Source organism: Vipera berus (genome assembly GCF_964194415.1).
Source record: "Vipera berus genome assembly, chromosome: 2".
In the NCBI taxonomy this organism is placed as follows: domain Eukaryota; kingdom Metazoa; phylum Chordata; class Lepidosauria; order Squamata; family Viperidae; genus Vipera; species Vipera berus.
Genome location: NC_138203.1, coordinates 93,719,999 through 93,738,502, shown reverse-complemented (window position 1 = coordinate 93,738,502; position 18,504 = coordinate 93,719,999). Strand labels below are relative to the sequence as shown.

The 18,504-nt window shown below is 40.1% G+C and overlaps 1 protein-coding gene across 3 annotated transcripts in view; it reads left to right on the top strand.

The window, feature by feature from the left end:
• Positions 1-16,089, top strand: part of FSD1L (fibronectin type III and SPRY domain containing 1 like) — a 41,915-nt gene extending 25,826 nt beyond the window's left edge. Inside the window, exons 10-14 of one of the 3 annotated variants that reach the window (XM_081321326.1) lie at positions 1,143-1,175; positions 4,618-4,718; positions 8,792-9,043; positions 10,554-10,642; positions 13,149-16,089. In XM_081321326.1, the coding sequence (XP_081177452.1) occupies positions 1,143-1,175; positions 4,618-4,718; positions 8,792-9,043; positions 10,554-10,642; positions 13,149-13,271 (598 nt within the window). In that variant the 3' untranslated portion in view covers positions 13,272-16,089. Of the gene's footprint in view, positions 1-1,142; positions 1,176-4,617; positions 4,719-8,791; positions 9,044-10,553; positions 10,643-12,332 lie in introns of all 3 variants that reach the window. The other 2 variants (XM_081321328.1, XM_081321327.1) reach the window with 2 other exon arrangements.
• The last annotated feature ends 2,415 nt before the right edge of the window (positions 16,090-18,504 follow it).

Genomic DNA, 18,504 nt, shown 5'->3' with positions numbered 1-18,504 from the left:
CATATGCAAATCCAGAATCCACTCTTGCACAACGCTCCATTCATGTGAGTGGAATGTGCTCATGCCTACCACAAATGGAGCTGTGCATGCATATGTGCATCTGCCACTCACGTCCTCCCCCCAACGGGCTGGGCTGCCAAACTTGAAAGGTTGGGGACCATTGCCCAAATTTATATCTGTGGAGATTCTCAGTCATCCAGGTCATGGTTGTCCCAAAGGTACTTTTTTCAAAAGGCAACTAGAGTTTGTTTTTCCTTGAAGACATTTCTCATCCAAGAAGCTTCTTCAGTTCTCAACTGAGAAGCAAAATGTCTTCAAGGAAAACCAAGTCCAGTCGCCTTTTGGGGAAAAAAAGTACCTTTGGGACAAAAATTGATCTTTAAAAGGCTGGCCCCTGAACAAATGCCTGTCCTTATCCATTATTTAAAGCAAAATTGGGGACATGGGGGAACTCTGTCAAAAAGGAATTCTATAATGGGGAAGTATTCACATCAGTAACGTTTTATAGTTTTTAAATAATAATTGTTATTTGTGTATTAATTGTTTTTTAACCTTGTATGCTATCCAGAGTCATTTTTTGTAAGAGTGGTTCCTGCCGATGGAACCATACGATTTGGGGCATTATCAATACTTTAAATTGGGCATAGTAAATCATAACGCATGTCATTAAAACAATTATGGTTTCGCTGGTGTCACTTAGCTACAAGCTACACATGTAATACACTTAAAGCTGTGACCTACCCTAGCCAGACAAGCGTTGCTGTGGGAAAATTGTGAAAATAATTCAGCCATGAAGCAGTAAAGACTCTGCACAATAACTATATCAGCCATACTAAGAACAATAACCTCTTCTTTAACTGAGATATTGGTTTATATGGAGAGCTAACAACAAATTCTGTCTGGCTATAATTTGCCATATTGTCTGGCAGACTGTCTATGGGTAAGTATACAAACTGTAGTTAGCACCAATTCTGGATTAATGTGTCATGGCAGTGTTACATATCATACAAGTAGATGACTTTTTAAGATAATCCTCCTCCCATAGTAGTAATTTAGAAATTGTTTTTTTAAACTACTGCTTTTTAAGTATAAAACTTTGTATAGCAGAAAATAGCCTTTAACAAACTATTTTTATCTGACAGTGGCCAGATTACCCTTCTGAAGAACAGTACAAGGTGATATTGTGCCTCCTTTTAGCCATAGGGTTTAGCCTCCAGCTTTACTCTTCATTTTTTTACCCTTTCAATTCTATAGGCTTGGCATGAATCCCACAGCCTTTACCAGTAAAGAAGCCACTGTACTCCAGTAGAATCTTCAGTGTGCTTTAATTTGTCACCTTTTGCATCTCCCCTCTAATTTCCTTTAGGCAAAGCATCCAAAGCACTATGTTGCTTCTAATAATTTGCAAAATAGGGGTAATTAAGTTCAAAGGAAGAAAATCTGAAATAGAAACCCGCCTAGCTTGCTTTGAATTTTATTTCATTAATAAATAACCACATCCTGGTAAAAATAGGCATATAAGCACTTTCTCTTTAAAAATCTTTCCTACGTATGTGTGCTCTCATATTCATTCATTCATACGCACATGTACACACATTTGGAGAGGGGGGGCTGCCTACTATGTTAAAAATGGAGTTGACATCAATGCAGACCCCCTCTTTCCAAAAACTTCACTCAGCTGATGAAATGAATGGATAAACATAGAGCAATGTGTTAGCAGTTTTGGATCAATCATCATTAGAGGAGGTTGATTGGCAAAATTCTGTTGGCTCTGTGCTACAGTACATGAATTAAAATACTGGTTTCTTCTGCCCTCTATAGACAGACTAGATAGAATTCTACATGAAAAGAATAAAGCAGACTTTCTTAATCAGATATGTTTATATAATTACCCTGCATGCCTTTTCATACAGAGAGAGAGAGCGTTCTAGTTAAAACACTTTTTTTTTGGTTTGAATAAACAAAATACCCTGGAAAGGATAACAGCTCAACTACAGTGGCTTATCAGATCAGTTGATTATATTCATCATGGTACTGTCCTAATACAATCACATAATTTGGCTTGCATTTATTCATATATTGATTGGTGGTTTCGAGTATGACGAATATTTAAAATTATCAATGCTGTTGAGAATACTAGTAAAGGCTGTTGATATAAAAATATTTTTGGGTGAAGGGAACTTGGAGCACATCGGAAAAATAGCATGTAACTTTTTTGGCGGGGGGAGTATTAATTTTAGACTACGTTTGTTTTATACCAGACATGGCCGTGCTTTAGCAAAGTAAACGTGCTATTTTTCTGCGTAACCTGACAGCAAATCTAAGATTGCTGTTATGATAGTAATTAGAATAGACTTTGCAGTAATGACTGACTTGGAGTATGAAAAGAGATGTGTGTATTAATCCTTTTGCTTGAATAAATGTTTTAATTTCTTGGCTTTGCTGTCTTTCATGCTTCACTTCTTTCTTTCTTTTTTCTTTTGGTAAGTACTTTTCTGAAATGTTTACTTGGTGAAACAATTCTTCAGTGACATATGGTGAATGTTTTCAGCATCCACAGTAAGGTTTTATTTTGGAAAAATAATTTCTGCTTTATGGTCTACAGGAGGGATGGGCAACTCTAAGAGCTCCCTCCAACTGTCCTTCCGAATTTCCATTTTTTCCCAATTTGAGGCAGGAAACACATCAAAAGTGTAATGTAAGCCTCAAAAGAGCATATTTTATTTACAAAAAACAAGTTTCCAACACTCCCCAAAGAAACCTAATGGGGAAATAAACTAAGTATATAAATAATGTGGCCCTAATCACATTGCATCATTATCATTTCACCAAAAATGGACCTATACTCCCTAAGAAGTAATTAAGTATGATATTTGATCATCAGTATGTTGTCCATAGCAGTTTATTATATTACAGATTAAATTATAGTAAGTAAATTAGTCTAATTTAGTACATCTCCAGTATTTATATAATCAATTCAAAAGGATAAGATGTGCTGACTACAGGTAGTCCTTGCTTACCATATAATTGTAAACTGTGATGTCACATGACTGCATTGCTTAGCAACAACAATTCCCATTGCTTGTTGATTTGAGGCTGTCAAGCCAGGACGTCCAATCATTGTCCTGTCCGCTTCCAACAAAGTAAGGGGAAGTCCTGGGTAGCTTGCAAGAAGGCTGGTTCATTGGTGACTAGGGGGCTACTGCAACGTCGCATGAATGTGGCCAGGCTGGGGGTGGCTGCTGGCCACTACAGCACAGTACAAATATGCCCAGGGTGAAGGTGGCTGCTTCTGGTGCAGGAGTATGCACAGGTGGCCACTGCAGTGCCACACAAGCATGCCAACAAAGTGTGGGTGAAAGAGTGCTTGTGGATTCCAATCTCACACTCCATAGCTTGGCTCCTGAGGAGAAAAAGCAGAGGGAGTAGGAATGAATGACTTACAGGAGTGACTTGCAACCTTCTCTGCTGGTTACCCTATATATTTCGCTAGTGGAAAGCCTGCAGGGAAGGTTGCAAATGGCAGGCACGTGTGTTCTGAACCAGCCCTCTTCTGGCCTTGTAAAGGCAAACCCCTATTTAGGAAGAAGAGACTGGAGAGCTTCCAAGGCTAAAAGGCATCTGCCAAGATTTAATTACGCAGTTAACAAAAACACAAGAGCTTGTCTTCTCAAGCGGAAAAGTTGCTTTCAGCAACCAGCCCCTCCCCAAACACTCCTTTTATAGAGAGCTCAGGGCGTGGTCTCCCTGTGCCTCCTCCCGAGGAGTCCCACATTCTTTCTTTGTTTGTTCCTGCTCGACTGCCTCCTGCGTCGGGCGTCCTTGAACAGGGCCAGCTGTGGGTCATCATCTTCCGCACTATCGGGCTCACGCAGCTGAGAAGAGGGCCCCGGCTGGGAACTCTGCCAAGCCTCCACGCCATCATCAACCGGTTCGTCTCCCACACGGTCCTCCTCCCCCTCATCTGAGTCATCCGACACATCTGAGCCGGCTGCCGAAACCACAGGCTGGCCCTGAGTCACAACAACGTGGCTGTGGAATGCTGCAACTGTCGTACATTCAAGCTGGTTGCCAAGCACAAAGATCGTGGTCACGTGATGGTTGGAACTTTGAGAACTGGCCATAACTGCCACTTGTTCAGCGCCATTGTTAGTTCAAACAGTTGCTGAGCGAGTGATCATTAACTGAGGACTACCTGTATTATCAGTGCAATGCTTTAAAGCTGGAAGATACACTAAGGGAGAAAGGGTGATGCAATACTGAAATTGGGCATTTTTTTGATTTTAAGATACTAACATTTAAGGTATTAATATGGCCAAATTGGACATCTTCATAAGCAGACTTTTTTTTGGTGTTGTTATAGAATAACCACCTAATAATTTGTCAGTAACTTTTCTGTGGTTGCAATATGCTTTATGTTCCACTATCCTATTATCTGCATGCCTTTTTGTTTTGAATATATAGAAATGTAAAGCATGCCTTTTGTCTTAAATGTTTCTGCCAAATTTATTTCTCTTTTCAAAGTGTTCAAAATAATTTGGTGCCTTAACTCATTTGTAGTCATTTTTATTTATATACTATCACAGTCAATACAAATTAATTTCTTGCATCTTACAGAAGTGGCACTCCATCTCCAAAGCGGTCATCGGTTACCTCACGATCACCTTTGATAAGGGGCAGCAGAGATAGATTTACTGGAGAATCATATACAGTCTTGGGTAAGGTCTTTTATAAAAATTTTAAATTATAAATATTATAGAGTGATGCATTCCTTGATTTCTTTAAAGCTTTCCTTATCCCAGTTAGGAACCCAAAAAAGTTCCAAGAGCTACTTATAAACTTCGCAAATTAGATTATTACCATCTAAGAAGCAATGCTCTCTACATGGGGCTGCCCTTGAGGACCACTCGGAGGCTTCAGCTGGTGCAGAATGCAGCTACGCGAGTAGTAATGGGAGTGTCCCGATACTCTCATGTAACACCTCTTCTCTGCAAGCTGCATTGGCTTCCAGTTGCCCTCCGGGTGAGATTCAAGGTGCTGGTGATGACCTATAAAGCCCTAAACGGCATGGGTCCGGATTACCTTAGGGAGCACCTGCTACCAGCATCAGCTTCCCATCGTCCTGTGCGCGCCCACAGGGAGGGCCTCCTTAGGGTTCCGCCGGTTAGAGATTGCTGGCAGGTGATTCCCAGGGGGAGGGCGTTCTCTGTGAGTGCGCCCGCCCTTTGGAACGAACTGCCGATGGAGCTTCGGACTGCCCCTGACCTTCGCTCTTTTCGCCGGGACTTAAAAACCTGGTTGTTCGAATTGTCTGGCCTGGACTGAGGGATTTTAAATTTTAAAGTATTTAATTAAATTATATTAAATTATATTAAATTAATTTTAAAATTTTAATTTTATTATTATGAATTGTGGGCCTGTACTAATTTAATTCCATTTAATTCTCTTTTTGTACTGTTTTAACTGCCCTGTGAACCGCCCTGAGTCCTTCGGGAATAGGGCGGTATATAAATCCAATCAATCAATCAATCAATCAATCAATCAATCAATCAATAAATAAATAAATAAATAAATAATTTCAACAGAAGAAAAGGGATTGAAAGAAAGGGAAAAGAGCCAAATAAATTAGTTCATTGCCCTAGATGAATAATTGGCTAGGTGCTATCAAGTCAGGCTGAACACCTGTTGATTGTCTGGATAAACCAGGGGTCGGCAACCTGAATGGGTCAAAGAGCCACTAACCGGTTCTTTCACAAAAGGAAAAAATGGGAGCCATAAAAAGCGTGCGCATGCGCACAACAGAAGACTTAATTGAAGAGTGAAAGAAGCAAAGATTGTGAACCTGCCCTGTCTTTGGTGGCAGGAGCAGCGGTGTGTCTGGGCAGCACCGCCTGCCTGCCGAGCAGTAACAACAGGAAGGTGGCAGCGGCGGCTATAGTTGGGGCGGCCTAGTGCTCTCATCGAGAGACGCTGCAGGTACTCCAGGCCCGGTGTGGGAGCAGCTGCGCTTGCCATTTTTGGCAGCTGTGGCAGCAGGAGCAGTGGTGTGTCTGGACACCACCACCGAGGGGATGATTAAGGAAACCGAGGACTTGCCGTCTTCGGCAGCTGTGGCAGCAGGAGCAGCGGTGTGTCCGGACAGCACCGCCTGGTACTTGGAGGGGCGGGAGCTGCCGGCACATCACCCACGCCCGCTTGCCGAGTACTGCCTGCCTGGCACAGCAAGGGCACTAGGCCGCCCCAACAGCAGCCGCAGCTGCCTTCCTGTTGCTGTTCCTGCCGCCAAAGACGGCAAGCCCTCGCTTTTCTTAATCATCCCCTCCCCTTCCAACTTTTCCAATGAACAGCTCCCTAAAAACAAGCTCCATGTCTAGGTTCTGGCGCTTTAACGCTTCCGAACAACCCCCCCTCCCACTTCGCCTTACGCCGGCTACTTTCCATGCTAGGTTGGCAAAGCCTGCCAGCTCCAGGGCTATCCTTTCCAGGGAAAGCTGTGCATGGTCGAACTGTCGGGCCAGACATCCCTCCCCGCCCCTTCAGCCGGGTGTAAGCTGGGGGAAGCTAATTCAACCTGGGACTTGACGGGAGACCGGACTCGTCACTCTGCCTTCTGGGCTGGGAGGTTGAGGACTCTGAGGAGAGGCTTCAGCCTGCGAAGCTCAGTCAAGGAAAGGCATGGACGGAAGAAGAGCCCTTCATCCTGGACCGTGCGCTGCACTTGCCCAGTCGGCATCAGCTTACATATCTCTCGCACCTCGGCTCCCGGCTCCGCCAATCCCGCACAAACTCCCGGGCCAAGTGGGAACTGCATGGCACAGCCAGCAACTTTCCCTGCCCCCGCTTCCATCCCTCCCGGCTTGCCTAGCCCAGCATCCGCTGCAGGAGCAGGCGCGGCCTCCCTTGGTGGCAGTTGGTGGGCGCTTCTCACCTTCCTGTCCAGTTTACTTCGCAAGGAGGCGGCAGGTGGGACTGGTAGCACTGTGCTTGCACGCTGTTATGTCTGACTGCCAAGGGATCGCGGAATATGGGAACACCCCAGCGGGGAGCCACCATGCTTGCCATCTTTGGTGGCTGTGGCGGCAGGAGCAGTGGTATGTCCGGGCAAAGTAAACAAAATTCTGGCGGCATCCCGGAGCTGGCCCAGCCTCGGCCGTTGGGCCATGGTCCGCTCATCGGGCAGCCTGGCTTCCTGGCGGCACGTCCCGCAGGGGAGGTCTGCTAGGAAGGCGGCAGTCTGGCGTTGTTTATCTCCCTCCTGTGGGTGTGTGTCGGACCTGCGAGGAACGTCTGGTAGAGGCGGCGGCAGTCCCGTGTTTGCATCTCTCTGTGTGTCGAGCCCCGTGGGCCCAACACAAACAGGAAGTGGGGAAAACGCCAGACCGCCACCTCCCTACCAGCCATTCTCCACAGGTCACACACACACACACGGGGGGGGGGGGAAACGCCAGACTGCCACCTCCCTACCTGCCGTTCCCCGCGGGTCCGACACACACAAACGAGAGGGGGGAAAAATGCTGGACTCCCGCCTCCCCATCAGCCGTTCCCCGTGGGTCTAACACACACACACAAATGGGGGGAAAAATGCTGGACTGCCGCCTCCCTACCAGCCGTTCCCCACAGGTCTGACACACACGCACATATACACACAAACATACACGTACATACATGCACACACACAAACGAGGGGGGGGAAATGCCAGACTGCTGCCTCCCTACCAGCCTTTCCCCGCGGGTCTGACACAGAGAGAGAGAGAGAGAGAGAGAGAGAGAGAGAGAGAGAGAGAGAGAGAGAGAGAGAGAGAGAGAGAGAAAAGGGGGAAAAGGAGGGGGTCTGGCAGCACCTGAGACTCCATATGCTGCTCAGAAACACCACCACCACACCCGCACACCCCATCTGACCTTTCCAGCAGTCCTCCCGTCTCTTCCTCCGCTGCCGCCATGTGCAGTCCGAAGAAGAGGTTTGCAGTCCCACAAACCATAGAACTTCAACCAATCAATTCAAACTTCACAAGTTTTTTTTTCCATGAGAAGTTTGAATTGATTGGTTGAACATTTTTAGTCCCGCTTTTTTTTGGGGGGGGACTGCACATGGCGGAGGACTGGGAGCCGCAGGAGACGGCTGAAAGAGCCGCATGCAGCTCCAGAGCCGCGGGTTGCCGACCCGTGGGATAAACGTTTATTTTTTTTTATTATGTTACATTGCAGTTACTTCTTCCAAGGACATTACAATTTTTAAAAAATCTCATCCATATTATCGTTTCCATATCTCCTTCTCTCAAAATTGCCAGGAACAATAATTTTTCTCTGGTTCATCGTCTGTTTACATCACACCCCCAAAGTTTGTGACTCCTTGTTGACCAAGCATGCAGTCATTTTATACTTAATTTAGGCCTGGGGAATTGTTTCTTGCAGTCTATGATGTTGTTAGTAACTGTGTCCAAATTGCTAATTTGAAAGCATTTCTTTCTCATTCTTTCTACATTTTGTTATATTTTCATTTGCACTTAACATCTTTTTCTCTTTTGAGACGTTCTTTTCTATATTTCTTCTCTTTGGGTCTTTTCATGAGTTCAAAGTTCTGAGGAATAAGAAGAATCTGTAGAAGCCCTTCCAGTGACCATTGAGGGGGAGTCCAACTGGGAGTTGTATAAAATTAGGAAGATATTAACAATATGTATAAGCTCTAGTTTACACTTGTATACTTTGTGTCTGATATGTAACGTGTGTGTTCTTAATCTGAGGAATCTCAACTGACATGAAATGTTAATTGATCTACTGTGTTTCCTTATAGGAGATACTACAATTGAAAATGGACAGCATTATTGGGAAGTGAAAGCCCAGAAGGACTGCAAGACATACAGTGTAGGAGTAGCATATAAAAATTTGGGAAAATTTGATCAACTGGGAAAGACCAGTACAAGCTGGTGTGTTCATATCAATAACTGGCTCCAGAGTACGTTTGCAGCCAAACACAATAATAAAGCAAAAACACTAGATGTCGTGGTTCCAGACAGGATAGGAGTCTATTGTGACTTTGATGGAGGTAATTTTAAGACTTCAAAGCTATTACTGAAAAACTGAAATAAAGCAATATGGTGGACACGGTCTGAAAAAAACTAGGTCTGAATCTATCTTTAAGCAGTTTCCTATAAAGCAAAATAAAATAATTTTAGTATAGTTTCTAAATATTAGGGTAAGAACAGGAGCATTAATTGAAATGGGTTACACGAACTTAGGAGTTCCCACTTTATTTCCATTCATAATCCCAAGATGAAAGGGTTTTATAATATCTGAAGGAATAGGTGTGGGTATTTTCAGTGATAGTATACTTCCCCCCCCAATTTTGCTTCCCTATAAGACATGTCTGAATTTGATTTTTTAAAATTATTCCAGGCATTTTAATCATTTGGTCTGTTGAGTTTAGCTTATTTGCTGCTTAGTAAATTTTTAATTACTGGCACTGCTGCTTTTATCATTTTAATGTTTGGAATTTTAACTACTGTGTTTTACTGTGCATTTTATTTGTTCAGAATGTCTTTGTGTTAAGCTACTGGGGATAAATCTGTTTTTGAAAAGCAGCATATATAACAAAAATGGTTTGCTGAGTATTTTTTTAGGTTAAAGTGCTGCTGCAATGTGTTGATATTGGATTGGAAATCCTATATCATACAGAGTTTCCTGCAAATTAGTAATGCAGAATCTTGCAGCTTTTCTAAACAATCATTCTTACCATTTGTTAGGCATGATTTGAAATACCTGCAGTGGCTCTAGATCTTTTCACAATGAAACTGTGTCAAAAGGTAATAGAGAATAACCCTTTCACTTTAAAACACAGGGGAAGGAGAAGAGGGAGTTAGGGAAATGAGATTTTTTGAAAATAGTCTTGTGTGCATTATGAAATCAATTTTTAACTTCATTACCTTAAATTGAATATGTCAAACAAAAACTTTATTATGGTCATAAACCAGAATGAAATACAATTACAAAAGAGACCTTTAGTTATTAGATGTGCAACACCTTTGATTTTTCTGGATGTAATTAGTGGTATACTTTATTGAGACATCTGTAAGCTTTCAGAGGTCTCCATAAAATATCCTACCATTTACACCTAGAAAATTTAGTTACTTAAGTAACCAGTACTGAAAGTAATGCTGGGCTAGACTGATTGTTTGAACAGGCAAAACAGTTCAGATATGATATATGTGCTTTAAATATATAAAAATATTTGGCCATTGGAAACTCTGCTCTTATTCAGTATTTTCTGCTTCCTAGTTCATGTGGTAGTTGGCATAGAAAGCAAGTCTTAAGCAACTTGGTATTCCATAGTCCATCTATTCTCTAAATCAAGAGCTACTTCTTAATTACTCATTCATGCTATAAGATTTGCTTTTTAGTCCTGGCAGCAAGATTTCTTAACACTCTTCGTGGGTGATAGCTAATGGTGTGTTAGGAAGTAATGATATTCACTTCAAAGATTATGAGCATTTCCTTATTGAAAAGACTCTTGAGGTTTGGTTTTGAATGGAAGTATTAATCTGCTTTTCTCTCTTTAGGTCAACTAGCTTTCTATAATGCAAGCTCAAAACAGTTGTTATATACTTTCAAAACAAAATTTACCCAACCTCTATTACCAGGCTTTATGGTTAGTATTTATTATCTAATCAAATTGCTGCTGCAATGTTTCAATTTTACCACTTCAATTACTCTTGTAAATAAAATCAAAATTTAAAATGTTATGAAGGAAAGCTGTAATATATTTTAGGCTGCTTACAAGTTTTGATGGGTATGAGAGGCCTAAAATCATCCATACTTGCTTAGATCTGTTCATTATGTCATTTTCAAGTGACAGTCTAAATCAGGGGTGTCAAACTCGCCACATCATGTCAAGTGTCGCAACATATTGCAACTTTTTTCCCATTGCCAGAGCTGGGGTGGGCGTGGTTTCGGTAGGACGCATCCGGCCCATGGGTCCGCAGTTTGACACCCCTGGATGATTTAACTCCTATGTTTTCCAACGATTCAGGGAAACACCTAATGAATTAAAGAAGTTAAAACTGATCACCTAGACTTAAAAAAAACCCAGTTCTTTAGCACATGCTCTTATAGCTATAAAAATCCAGGTGCATAATTTTTGTAAATAGCAGAACAAATGTTCTGAGTATACACATTCTTATTGTTCTTTCCTTAGAAGCAAACCTGAATGGCTACTACAATAAAGAAAACTGGCTTGCTTATTTATCAAATTTATATGTTATACAACTCCCAATGACTATGGTATTAATTCTATTGAATTGAGGCTATATCAAAAATACTCAGTTAATGCAGTTAATAATACTCAGTTAATGCAGACTTTCCCAGCTTTCTGCTTACGAAATATGTTGAGCTACAACTCCCAGAATTTTTGGTAGACATACCCTAGTAGCCTACAGTGCTAAATGTCGATAAGGAATCAATGTGTCTAAATGCTAGAATTAAAACACATCAGAAGAAAGTCAATTCTGTAGTTTTTATTAATTTGACAGCATTGCATTTTTCAGTTCTCAAGCTGCTGCTTTCTAGCTGCTATTTAGGATTATTTTCCTGTGGCAGTCCAGAACATTAAAACTATATAATTAAAGCCTGTAAAAACAGTGGAAATAAAGGGAATTTATATGTAAAGGGAAAGCAAGAATTATATATAATAGAGTTAATTATACTAGTAGTAATTAAATCCCTAATTCTGGGGGAAAGAGTTCGAAATCTTTAAATTCCATAGCAGGGCCTTTTTGTAGTCTTTTTGTAGAGAAGACATTGCGAGGCATTGGGTTTTCAATAAAACATTGTGTTTAAATGCCCTCCTATCAAATTCTACTTCAGATGCTAAGCAGACTTGCATGGATGCAAATGGCCCTTTGTATGGTTGGAATCAATATTTTAATATTAACCATCAATATTTCAAATTAAGCCTGAAAGTACATGGATAAAGAATGAACATAAAGTGGGTAGTTTCAAATTGTCCTCCAAAATCAACTATGCACCTGAATTTTCTGAAGCATTTTTAATAGGATCTCAGTTAAAGTGTTTTACTATGGAAGTAAATGTGGATCACAAGGCAGCTTTTTGAAATGAAAGGACAATAAATCTACATCCTAGTTGCACTTGATTTAGTGGACTTAGGACAAGTGAAGAAAATACGTTATGTAATCTTAGGATTTCTGCTGAGGGCAGGAGCATCACAAGCTAATTTTTCCTGAAACGTAATTGAATCTTAAGTTTAGCCATTTGCTTACTTTATCCAAGTTTTTTTTTCCAAGTAATGAAACAGCTTTCTTTTTCCAACTTTTAACACTTAGGTATATTTCTGTTTTCGCATTCGGCAAACAGATGCAAAGAATAACGAGGTTGCAGTCTGGTAGTAATAGAATCCAGATTTGTACAGGCAGAAGACCACTTTTGTAAAGGAGAAGTTCTCACTTGTTTTCCCCATTACAACATTCTCTACCCTGGTCAATCTCTTTTAAAATTTGAGAAATTCTACAGAAATTAATAAGAGATAGTTGATGGACTTCAATGAGTGAAAATTTGGGAAAAATTGGGTAAAGATGGACAATATGTTGCTCATTCTGTTTCATGCAGTTAAATCTAGTTCTGGTGTTAAGTTGCGTCTTGCCATTTTCTGTTTCCATTCTTTCAGAAATTTTATTAGAACAGTATACTGTTTTTTGTATGATACATATAAGGTATACGCAATGTTAAAATAATACTGTGTTTTTCCTGTTGTGTTTTACATATCAATCATTATTCTTAATGAAAAGATAAATATGAGATAAAGTATGGTTTATCATGATAGGAACAAGCTACACTGAGTTATAATTGTAAGTTAAGGACTGGAAGATTTTTTTTTATTTTTCTTTAGTACAGTGTCATGATTTATTGAAACAATTCATCTTCAAAGTGTAGATTTGAAATTGGTTGGTTTAGCAAACCAGAATTAATATTGTAAGTACAGCTTAGGGTTAGGGCATAGTTTGGAGTCAGCTTAATAGTTAAGAAAAGAAAGGAAATGCTTGATTTTGAAGCAGCCATAATAAGACAGTGAGAAATATATGATTCCAGTGATAATCTGTTTTCTTTAATAATTTTTCACTGTTCTTTACCTTATTTTTTAGGTTTGGTGTGGTGGGCTCACATTGACAACAGGATTACAAGTGCCAACAGCTGTGAAAACACTGCAGAAAAATGAAAATGGGTTGAGTGGTTCCACTGGTAGTCTAACCAATGTTGTCCAGTGATGTTTCTGGTTAACAGCTACAATGAGATCAAAGAACAGTTTAACGCATTCTTGCTACTTCCAATGTCTGACCACCATTAGTGCAAAATGCTTGTATTGAAACTGGCTTATACTGGAGTATTAGCAAGAATGTATTGTGGTATAATAGGAAAACATCAGCTTTGGCAAAAGAATATTTCAGGTTACAGCTGTATGCTTCTCTTAGACTAAACATGACTACTTGTCTTATGGTTGCTTGACTGATAATTAATTTTGAATGATATGTAACAAAGACAGGTATGATCTTATTATAACTTCCCTCCACTCCACCCCACCCCACCCCCACTGCTTTTCTTCTTTCTAGGTTTCTAATAATTAGGTTTAATCTATAAGAAAAGGAGCTAAACACTGACGCTTGTAAAATGGGAGTCTTTTAATAGTCAGAAAAAAATGTCCACAAATAGAAAAGGGGAGGAACATGAATTAATGTTTTGATTATTGTCCTTTCATTCAATGTAGCTCTTTTATTGTCAGACTCCAAGACTTAACTTTTGTTATTGAGCCCAAGTAATTTTAGGTTGACATTTTATGTCTATTCTTTTACAGAGTGGAAGCTGTCATCTATATTTCACTACTCTATATATTTACAACCAGTTTAACTTAATGAATTTTAGAGAAGCTTCTGTTTGTTTCATTATGATGTTCATTCTCACTCATGTTTATAAATGTTCTCAATTACTAGGCCTCTTAAAATGAACTTGGTTACAAAGCACTTCTGAATCTTTAAGAATCCACTCTGTGTCAGAGGCCTATCTGAAGCTTGGAGTATGTGGTCATATTTGCTTCTAGCCCTACAAAATTTTATCCTTTTCCCCTATGCACTGTCTGTATTTAACTTTCTGTAAATCTCTTGGCTCTTTAAGAAATTGCACAAAAGAGGATAAAGAAAGGTGCTTTTTATATCAAAGCACATTCATAATTTTCCTGTTTGAAAAAAAAGTAGATATGTGCAATCTTAGAAATTTGGGGTGGATGTTCTCAGTTGAACTGTCTGTCCAGTTGCTTTTCTCAGGTTCTTGACGGTTCCCCTTTACAACCAACTTGAATCATGTTAAAGGTGTGTAGAAGAAAACATGTATTTATCATGTAAACCAAGGAATTGTTTACAATGTAATATTCTATAAGCAAGACTCCCTGTATTTGTGATACTTTTTAGAGTATTTAATCTCAATTATATACTACTTGCATATTTGAATTATGAAATAAAATTTTTCTTATAACTGGCTTGAACATCAAATGTCAACTCCACTGGGGAGTAAAAGGATTGTTCAAAAAATGTTATTCACATTTGGAGTGGTGAAAATTGGTCCAAGTTAACCTGAATCTTGTGGAAATTTGAATGAAATTTAAAAGGTAGAATTGATCACTTACTACTGAGAGGTACGTATGCAGACTGATATACATTGTCAATTCAATTATTCAGACATCTATTAATATTCCACAACTCAACTGCTTTTTAATTTATTCAATTGCAGTGCTAGTATTTGGAAGTTTTTAATATGCATCTCCAAAAGTATTGAAAAAAATACTAGATTCTTATCTCTGTTGTAAGGAAAATAAGCACTGTGAAATAGTTGAGGGATATTTAGTTCTGATGGTGTTCAGCAAAGTAATCCCCTAGCAGTTTAACAAAGTAAGACACAAAAGGAGATTTTTTAAGCACTTTAGACACTTTTTCTTTTCTTATAAAGTACTTTGAAAAGATAATGATATAATTCTTCTGATCAGCTCTATTTGATGGCAAGCATGCAGATGTTGAATGAAAGTATTACTATAGTTTGTGTTTTGGGTACGGAATGCTAGATCAGTAACAATTGTTAGTGTTTTTCCAATATGTACATAATTTGCTTACTTACTGTAAAATGTATTTTTGTATTATAAATAGTTTTGTTTTGTAAGTTTATGGGGGAAAAACAAATCAGTTTTGCTGATTTGGTATTCAGAAAATTAGGAATTTTCATTCAGTAACTGAGTACCAAAACTTTGTAAACGAGCTTAGAAATTGAATATTTGATTAAAATTAAATGTCAAATTATGTGAATTTATTGTCAAAACAACAGGTTAAAGCCTAAGCCACATGGACAATATTATGGATTTTATTTAGAATTTAATTTAGTATTATTATATATTACAGCATTATTCTATAAGACAAATACTGAGAGTTCAGTTTAATATTACAGACTTAAAAACTGGCTAAGGAAAGTAGAAATAGTCTCTTTTTTCAATGAACTGTTTTATCTATTCCCTGCCTTGCTTCTGGGTATGCATTCTTTACGAGGAGAGCAGGTTTGAAGCAAATCTTTATGAGTACTGACATTTGAATTATGCAAATTATAATTTGGTACAGTAGCATTTCTTCTGTGGGTGGTTTCACACTTGTTGACCCTTACCTCTTCTAGCCATTTGGGGTTTGACACTAAATTGAACAGATTGAGCATACTGTATTCAAGATTTTGCCCTATAAGCTGACTGTTCCATTTTTACCACTGATAAACAGTTCTGCACGTGCCTTTTCAAACAGTCCATATCACTGCTGTTGGTTATGGTATTAGGTGCTGAGATTAGAATGCATATTATTATTACCAGACAAGGATATTGTGGATTGATGGTTCTGCTTCCATTCGGTGCTTTAGTCTTAATCCTTGAAAAAGTATCCAAAAATAATAATCTCATCCCAACCACACTGGGTGCCTTAGAGCCCATTGAGTGTTTTTATTTGCTGTGTCTTTAACTCAATCACATCTCGGAGGGATTTTGTATTAATAAACATTGGAAAATCACTCTTGTGGTCTTTTTTTTTTAAACTCTTGTGCTACTGAAATCAGTATCTTTAAGGATGGAATTGTTTCTCTGGTACAGGGAGCTGGTTTGGTGTAGTGAAGAGGTTAGACTGGTACTTCAGAGACTCACGTTTGTGTCCACTCGGCCACAGAAGCTCACTGGGCAACTATGGGCCAGCCACACACGCTCAGACAAACTTGTTGAGGGGGTGGGATTGCTATGCATGCCTCCTGAGTGAAAGGCAGGCTATAAACATAACAAATTACATGAAAATAGTGCCCAATTTTCCTTTATAGCTTTCTGAAGAGAGAAACTTTTTATCAGTGCAAGTAGCTTACCGCTTAGTGGTCTGGGGGGGGAGAGAGTTAACAATGTTCTCATTATATTGAACACAGTGCTGTACGTTTTAGAGGACTTCATACTAGAAGGGAATGATGCTGTAAAAAGTCAATAGAATTTTCCAAAATGAACTGGTGACTTTCAGTCTGAGTATGGTTCTCATTCATACTCTCCTCAAATTGAACACGTCCAATCTGCTCAATTGCTTAATATGGCCATCTCTGTCATACTGCTTTTGATTATAATCTACGGACAAAACACAAAATGGTCATGGATTTAATGCACTGAGGAATTTATTTTATTAAATGTATTGGTCACCCATCTTATCACAGGATAACTGGGTGGCTTACAATATTAAAAATAAAATAATATAGATAGAATATTACAAAAATACATATATATATATATATATATATATATATATATATATATATATATATATATATATATATATATATATATACAAAATTCAATAGCTAAAAGCTGGGTAAGGGGGGAATAGGATGGGGGGAGGGAGAAGTGGGATATGATATTAAACTATCAAGCATCCCCATCCTGGAGCCCCAAACCAATTGGTAGAATCTGGTCTTTAAACTCTTAGGGAAGATCAGGATTGGAGCCAAACTCATGGGCGCGCACGCAAGATATTCCAAGGGGCAGGTGCAATGGCAAAGAAGGCTCCTGGGGACCCCACCCACTGGAATACGCCGACTGACGCCTGCAGCATGCCTCCTGGCATGAGTGAGGTGGGCAAAGTGGGATGAGGTACGTTCTATTTTTATAATTGTGTAGATGGGCAGCCCTAATCATGCAACTACAAGTCGCCCTCAACTTACAGCCATAATTGAGCCCAACATTTCTGTTGCTGAGACATTTGTTAAGTGAATTTTGCCCCATTTCTTGCCAAAGTTGTTAAGTGAAACACTGCAATTGCTAAGTTAGTAACATGGTTAAGTGAATCTGGCTTAACTTGACTTTGTCAGAAGGTAGCAAAAGGTGATCACATGGCCCCAAGTCACTGCAATTGACATACTGTATATAGGAACCAGTTGCCAAGTATGAATTTTGAGCACCTGACCATGGGGATACCAAAAGGGTCATAACTCACATTTTTCAGTGCCGGTGTAACTTCAAACGGTCACTAAATGAACGTACTATAAACTGCCTGTACTATAAACCAATCGCATCAGTTTGTTAAAAGATACTCCATCTGATAAAACCTCTCTTAAATAAATCTGCAAATAGCTTTTTCCTAACGGCCACGCAGTACTCTGGGAAACTCCTTCTATTGGCATCTTTTCGCCTTCCCAGGTCAGTCTATGAATAATAAATAATAAAATAATAAAACTTTATTGTCAAAGTACAACATGTGTACATTGAAGATTAGCTGAGCCACCCCCCCCCCGTGCTCTCTCCCCCCAACACACAGTGACAACAAACCCTCCATCCCACCACTTCCAGGTGGTCTCTTCTGCAAATCCTAATTAGACCAGACCAGGGGTAGGCAACCTCGGCTCTTTTATGACTCATGGACTTCAACTCCCAGAATTCCTGAGCCAGCTCTGCTGGCTCAGGAATTCTGGGAGTTGAAGTCCATGAGTCATAAAAGAGCCGAGGTTGCCTACCCCTGGACCAGACCCTGACCCCGCTTTCTTTCTAAACTCGGCAGATTTCCCAGTCCCGAAACCCGCAGGGCAGAGCGAGTTTTTTTAAGTCTTCGTGAGCTTCTTTCGCCCATCGCTTTCCTACCAATCCGCAAATCCGCGTTTCCAACCGCGCTGATGTCTCCACCAGGGCGCCGCTATCCGTGAAGCTGCAAAATATAATAAGAAACTGAACCCGTCCAGCGCTAGTAACAACGCGGGAAACCTGGCGGATTAAACTAAACCAACCTATTTCTAAAGAGGGAGAGCGGCAAAGGAGCCTCTGTTCCGGGCTGAGACTGCTCCCCCTCAGCTGTGAACTGAGCCGCGCGCGGCAGAACACCACAAACACACCGAAACTCGCTCCCTTCTTTCCTTCCTTCCTACAACTTGCCCGGCATCGCGGCAAGGCGCAGCTGACGTAAAGCGCGG